Here is a 7,872-nt window from a genome sequence, read left to right as displayed (position 1 = left end):
CCTCTTCCTAGAAGATCCGAGAGGACTTCTAGATCTCCTATTCGACATGGTCTGCTTCTTGAAGGGGATCAAAGTGAACCCGACATTGGATGTGATCCAAGAAACTTCAAGGAAGCAATTTTTGATGCTGATTCGAACTTATGGCTTGAAGCTATGCAGTCGGAAATAGACTCGATGCATACAAACCAAGTTTGGTCTTTAGTAGATCCTCCCGATGAAATTGTTCCAATAGGGTATAAATGGATCTACAGGAGAAAACTTGGGCCTGATGGTAAGGTACTGACCTACAATGCACGATTGGTCGCAAAAGGTTATACTCAAAGACAAGGTGTTGACTATGATGAAACTTTTTCACCAGTCGCAATGTTCAAGTCCATAAGAATCCTTATTGCCATAGCAGCTTAGTATGACTATGAGATATGGCAAATGGATGTGAAGACTGCATTCCTTAATGGAAACATTAAGGAAGAAATCTTTATGATGCAGCCCGAGGGATTCACATCCATGGGAAGCGAGCATAAGGTATGCAAGCTTCAGAGATCAATTTATGGTCTCAAACAGGCATCAAGAAGTTGGAACCAAAAATTTGATGAAACAATAAAGGACTTTGGTTTCATCAAGAACTCGGAGGAACCGTGCATATACAAGAAAGTAGTTAAGGATGCTGTGACATTCTTAGTACTTTACGTTAATGACATCCTACTCATTGGGAATGATGTAGGGATGTTGCAGTCAACAAAGATATGGTTATCAGGTAGATTCTTGATGAAGGACTTGGGTGAGGCGTCCTATATTCTAGGAATACAGATCTATAGAGATAGATCTAAGAGAATGATAGGACTCACTCAAGCAACCTACATCGACACCGTATTGAAAAGGTTTTATATGGATGAGTCCAAGAGAGAAAATCTACCTATGTGCCATGGAGTTTCTCTATCCAAGTCTATGTCTCCCAAGACTGACGAAGAGATAGAGAAAATGACACACATACCATATGCGTCAGCCATAGGGAGTATCATGTATGGGATGATATCTAACAGACCGGATGTGGCCTATGCTCTAAGTGTCACGAGCAGATACCAAGCCAATCCCGGTCAAATGCATTGGAAAGCTGTGAAGGATATTCTTAAGTACTTAAGAAGGACTAAGAATGTATTCATGGTTTATGGGGGAAGAGAATTGAAATTGGAAGGCTATACCGACTCTAGCTTCCAAAGCGACGTGGATGACTCGAAATCAACCTGTGGATTTGTATTCATGCTCAATGGCGGTGCTGTCTCTTGGAAGAGTTCCAAGCAGGACACCACACGGATTCCACCACCGAAGCAGAATACATTGCAGCATCAGCTGCTGCTAAAGAGGCCGTTTGGATGAGGAATTTCGTCCAAGAGTTGGGGGTCATTCCTGAAGCTGTTGGTCCAGTCCCGGTGTACTTGACAACACTGGTGCCGTTGCTCAGGCAAAGGAAACCAAGGTCTCATCAAAGATCCAAACACATACTGAGAAAATACCACATCATCCGGGAGATCGTGGAAAGAGGAGACATCACTGTCGAGAGAGTGGCCTCTGCAGACAATATCGCTGATCCACTTACTAAGCCCTTGCAGGACCATTATTTGACAAACATCGCGAAGCAATGGGACTATGTAGTATGACTAGTTGGCTTTAGGGCAAGTGGAAAGATTGAAAGAGTGGGTGCCCGGTTAGCTAACTTGTGGCTAAGGGTTTTTGTGACTCTATGTGTAAACAATCTTTGTTTAATATAATTTACACTTTTATATTGGCATTTACTTTATCTTTTATCATATTATTATGTTGTGACGTACTATACGATACTTTTGATAAAGACCTTGAATATACTAGAGTGCATGTAAGATGTGATAGTAAATTGAATGATTATCATGAAACACATCTTATAATCACTGTATATTCTAAACAGTTCCTAGTCAATTGAGCCGTCCGCTAATAAGGATAAGGATCGCTCGAGATTGAGACTAGCATTTGCGATGCCTAGTACCACGTTTTATTGGTATAGAACATAGAGATGTTCGAAGCATGCAAATGGATATTCATATGATGGATGATCAAACTACCCTATTCGGACTTTCCAAGTTGTTATCATTAATTGAGTGGATAAGTCCGCGGTTTTGGTTGTACACCATTAGTCCTTACTACTTGAAACATCATGGAGACTCTATATGCTAGTTCTGTACTTTGACTCATTTACCGACTCTGTGAGGGTCATCAGGTGTCGAGATTGGGTACAGTTACGATACATATAGGAGTCAATATTTTGTTGTCAAGGATTCACCACACGCTTGCGAGTGTGGATATCCTATGCTATCTGAGGAGATATTAGTGTGACAAATCTCTGGCCAGAGTACATGATGTGCTTTAGGTTACTTGGTTTCCTAGTAGCACATGCGATGTCACTATTTGATCTTCAAGATGTATTGCATAGTTATCGAATCTCGAACGACTCTCGATGTACCAATGGTTGTTGATTCGATCGGGATATATGGATGAAGGGACCGTACTGTACGCTAACCAAAACCTACTGGTTCTTGCAGGCACTATCAGTGATACCTAGGAAATCATGAGGCGATGTTGCTAGGCGCTCTTACCATGATTCGATGGATAAGTCGGAAATTGTTGTTCTGAGTCACAAGGAGTTGTGAGCCCACGGCTAGCTGTATCCCTGAACCATTGAGGGTTACACAAGTAATGGATTACTAATCCCCGTTGAGATAGTTAAATTTAAAGAGTTATATTTAGCGAAAGAGAAGTTGGACTTCTTAAGTAAAGGAAGTGGAATTTCCTAAAATGACATATGGATGGACATTTTTTGAAATCACTGAATTCGGATTCAGAAAATTTATCTTGACTTTAAAAGGTGCAGAAATGGTTTATGAGCACATTGGTGAAATCAGTTTATCAATCGGAGTAATGATGAATTTTATATCAATTTCTATAATAACAGGCTTGGCTTGTTGAACTTAATTTATGAGTAATGGGCCCTAAGGAGTTAGTGTCCTATTAGACATATAATTTAATCCAGTACATAAATTATATATATAACACATAGGGATTTTCGAAAAATAGAACATTGTTTATCTTGCAATTTTCGAAAATCTCATATTATTCTAAGTTGGAATTTTCGAATTCCTTCTCCCTTTTGAGAGAATTCGGTCTGTGATTTTTCTGAAAAATTACATTCTGAATTGACATATCAAATCTGTAAATCTCTTCGATAAACATCTAATTGATTTCTAGTGCAATCAATCAGAGGGTTTCTGTTTTCTATTCGTGGACCTAAATTCAGGAGTTGATCGAGCAAGTCATCAGTTCTTGGGATTTACAAGAAGAGCGGATTTAATCTGTTGGAGTTCATTAATCAAGCCTTAGCTTGAAGAGGTAAAATATTAATTGTTATTATTATTTTACTTGTATATTTTAATCGTAAGGATTTGATACCATGATATGGAATCGTTCCATATCAAAAAAGAAAAATTTTTAAACTTTCGCTGCTCCGGGTATCAGATCTGACTGATCTGAAAACGTGTTCCAACAAGAAGCTGCGGAAAAATGAATCAAAATTTTTTTTTTTAAAAGAACACGCGCGCCCGCGCATGACACTCTGCCGGCCACGCGCGCCCGCGCACAGCCCTCGGGCAGAAATCCCTTTGCTGCACAATGAGGCACGCCCGCACATCAAAGTCGCGCGCATGCTCGTGCCCCTCGGGTTGCTGAAACCTGGACCAGAATATTCACTCCACAAGCTCAAAACAACACTCCAAACAACCAAGGTTTCAAATCAAAGCTTAAACATGAAATCATGAGCTTGAAACACCAACAAAAAGAGGTTAACAATACAAGTTCGACGACATAATTCGATCGACTACTCAAAACATACAAGTCCAAAAGATACAGCCCTACGACACACGGTGTCTCACTTCTATCATTCTCACCCCGAGCTAACCCAAACGGTGCCTTAATTTTTAATTGATCCAAACCCATTATTAATTTGGGCCTACATTCGGCAAACCAAACCCGACTCGAAACTTCCAGAAAACCCTCAGCACTACAATATCCCGTCAACAATTCGCCGTGAGTCAAAATTGCACCACAAATCTTGGAATCAGCCGCATGCATTCTCGTTTCCTGCTTCCCTAGCCTCAGATCATCCCATTTCAAGCTAATTTTCGAGTTATTGTCTTGTCATAATCCATCAACTGCCTGATTTACCATTCATTTCTGTTAACATTTGATCCGAATATTTAATCGGTGAGAATGGAGGGAGGCGCGGCGGCGGTTTCGGCTGAGAAGGCGGCGGAATCGGCTTCGTACACGTATTGGGTGCGGGATGCGGGCCGCGATGCAGCTCCTTTGCCCACGCCCAAGAAGATTGACCCGGCCGATTTGTGCAAGCAAACCAACCAAACCCATCTCGGGTCTGCTTGGAATAGGGTATGCTTTTGCATAAGAGTAGAACACGAGCTCTTGTTTTTCATTTTTGTTCTGTCTGATGCCTTGTTGATTTCTTTGTGGGCTTCAAGTATTTGGGAATTTCAATTGGCATTAGGTTGGTGGATTGAAGTTAATACAAAGCTTTTACTGATTTGAATTTTCACTTTATTCTATCCCCTCAATCATTGCTAAAATGTTTAAATATGTTGGTCTAAAGAACAAAGAAAGAATTTTTCAATCTTTGTAGCCACGAAATCCCATAGGTTTAGCAAGTTATGGTTCTCTTTTATGATACTAACGTAAAAGAATCCTTAACCACACTTAATTGATTATTAAGAATCTTCCAAGCACAAAGATAATTAGGAGTTAGCTGTATCCTTGATAGTTTAAAACGAAAACATTCGAATCATAAAGATGATCTTAGATACTTTTTGGATCTGAACTAGCACAAGGACATTGAAATGCCCCTTGATAGCTGTTTTTTACCCACAAGGAACTTGAATTACCTTGGGGGTCCATTCATATGTTTCTCCTTTGCATTTTGTCAATGCATGTGGTTTTTTGCATTTATTTACTTTTCAGTCTACAGAGAGGGATTTGGAGTCATTTTTGTGCCGTGGCAATTTTTTTTCCTCTTAGACTTTTCTTGTTTCCGTTTTCTTGTTTTGAATGGTCATTAGTGTTGGTTTTATGTGCCATTATTTTCTGAATCCTATATGGCATCAACAATGATATTCAAATAGTTTCTGTTTGTCCTTCTGTTTTTTTCATATGCAAATACGTTGCAATGGCCCATATAACTGATTTTTGAACATCCATTTTTACAACCTTTGGTGCATTTTTTAATTGCAGTTGCAGTTGCTATTGTCGGATGCCGTAGGCCTAGGTTTTCTGTTGTTAGCCTAAAGAATATTCAGTTTTCTGGTCTATTGCTTGCTCTTAAATCCATAAGAATTACCTTGCTGTTTGCTTATGGTTTTTAAAAAGAGCATTTTTTATTTGTTTCATACTTCTAAATTTTAATTTCTGTTTTGCAGGCTGGAACATGGGAGGAGAAAAACCTAAATACGTGGGCAAGTGATAGGATTAAGGTTTGAATATATTTATATTTTTAAACCTTTTTCCTTACGTATCTCTTGATGTTGTCACTTGTCACAAACTACTAGTGAATTTTCTTATATCCGTCAATTTCGTGAAAAATTTTGTGTGAACTTACTGCCAATGTAATTGACATTTGTGGGAAGGATCCAGTCTCCGTGTTTATCAAAGATTTTAAGATGATAGGTAATAGGTTGAACTGAAAATGTGATATACATAATGATGAGATCAGATCTTGTGATGCATGTCAAAGCTCAGTTTATATAATCTTGGAAAAACAATCTTTTTTAAAAACAAATATGCTACTACATTACCATTTTGGCTCATATATACTCATTTCCAACTTCTATTCTTGTTTAAAAAAATGCATAGGCCATAGGGTTTTTGCTAACATTTCCATACCCCGTGCTGTTGCATTTTAATATTCTTCTCTGATTGTAGGAGTTTGCTTGTATCTATGGGATCCTTGGAGTTCTCTGGTGGCAGGGCAGAAATTACGGAAGTTACAAAATGTCTCGGTGATGTTAGTTCTTGCAAAATTATTAGATGTCTGAGATTATGTTTATTTGAAGCGATTTATTTGATTCCCTGATTCTTTTGACACCAGCCATCAGAATTATTATCATGTCTACATGTGTGACGCAGGCCTTCTTGATTACGGTTCGAAATAAAAAACGTGTTGGCTACACGTATGAGTTGACACTAAAAGTGAAAGGTGACTTTTTTAAAGTTTCATTCATTTTGGAGTTGATCTGAAATTCTGAAGTCTTATTCCTCGAGTTTTCCTTTCCCCCATTCTCTCACATCAGCATATGAAATAATTTGAAATTAGGGGAATGGCATATCGGAGGTGAGAATAAGAAGGTCAAAGGGCACCTAGACGTTCCTGAGTTCACTTTTGGTGAATTAGACGATTTGCAGGTAGTTATATGTAAATGCTTTAACCCTTGTTGGAGGAACTTAGAACAATAGAGAACTAAATGGAATGTTCAGGATCTGCTTGTAGCCAAATTGAAACAAGATATCACAATTTGGTGAAATCTGCTGCTTATTTTACAGGTTGAAGTACAACTTAGCGAAGACAAAGATTTTAAGCCCCAAGAGAAGCAGCAGATCAATCAGGATTTGAAATCATTTTTGAAGCCTCTCCAGGAGAGACTGCTTAAATTTGAGGAGGAAACTCAAGTCTCGATAGACTGGTATGTTCCATTTTATTTTAAAAGCTTTGGCTTCAATTATCAACTAAAGTCATGTACTTTGTATTGTTGTTTCGGCCTGCACTGTAAGATCCGAGTCTGTTGTAGTCGAACATGAAAACTTCAATATGTTTTAGATTCTTGTAACGGGATACTGAAGATTGAGTATAAGCACGAATGTAGTAAAAGACCTGTTATATTTCTATGAGAAGTTACTTATAACTCGATATTCATGCTCGCAATACCTGCATTGTTTTCTATGTCCACATTATGTTATGGCTGCCCCTTCATTACACTGCGACCGCTGTGACGTAAACCAAGAGACCAAGAGAGAACTATTTATCCATATGGATGAAGTCATATGTAGGCGCTGCGTGGGGGGTTTTGGATTTCATAGGGCACAAGTCTCGTCCAGCATGAAAGGTAACGAACTTCAGAGAGCACTTGGATTCATACGGTCATACCTGGCGAAAGTACGTGAGCTGGGATAAATTTTTAACTTCCAAAATCCCCATCACAATATGTTTTCCAACTATCAGAAGCCTCTCCAGTATAAATGTAACTTTTTGAGCTCCGATGGAGCTAACTAGGGATGACGTGGGTTCGGTCAAACCTCGGGATCGAATGTGACCGGTCTTGGAAACCCAATAGGTTTAATTTGGGTTTGGAGCTGATAATTCTATGCTTTTTTCATTAATATTACAATAATTTTTTTAAAAAATTAATAAATCATTACTTGCCAAGTTTATACTAGTAATATTTAGGGGAAAATGTTATAAAATCAAAGTTTATAATTTATTTTTCAACAATATGAAAATTATAGTTATATATTTCATGTTATAAACATGTCATTATGAAATAAAATTATTTCAACATTAAAATTTTATGATCTAAAATTAAAGATTAAGGCATACTTTATTCAATAAATAAAATATATAAATAGATTCTTTGATATATATATATATATATATATATATATATATATATATATATACAAATACTTGAGTGTAGGACGGGTCCATTGAATCACGAGACCTGTCCCGACCTGCTTGTGAACTCAATTGACCGGGCCAAAACCCGTCCAACTGGTCTGGTTTAATACGGACCTGGC

At 38.1% G+C, this 7,872-nt stretch overlaps 1 protein-coding gene across 1 annotated transcript; it reads left to right on the top strand.

Annotated features, from left to right (window-relative positions):
- The first annotated feature begins 6,015 nt into the window (after positions 1-6,015).
- Positions 6,016-7,252, top strand: LOC140888961 (uncharacterized). Its single transcript, XM_073296652.1, has 5 exons — positions 6,016-6,088; positions 6,211-6,280; positions 6,398-6,486; positions 6,625-6,764; positions 7,129-7,252. Exons 1-5 carry the CDS (start codon positions 6,023-6,025, stop codon positions 7,250-7,252), a joined length of 489 nt encoding a protein of 162 aa, XP_073152753.1. The 5' UTR covers positions 6,016-6,022.
- The last annotated feature ends 620 nt before the right edge of the window (positions 7,253-7,872 follow it).

This window comes from Henckelia pumila, chromosome 3 (assembly GCF_033568475.1).
Source record: "Henckelia pumila isolate YLH828 chromosome 3, ASM3356847v2, whole genome shotgun sequence".
Taxonomy (NCBI): Eukaryota; Viridiplantae; Streptophyta; class Magnoliopsida; order Lamiales; family Gesneriaceae; genus Henckelia; species Henckelia pumila.
The sequence above is the reverse complement of the archived record's forward strand: the minus strand, read 5'-3'. Positions and strand labels throughout refer to the sequence as shown.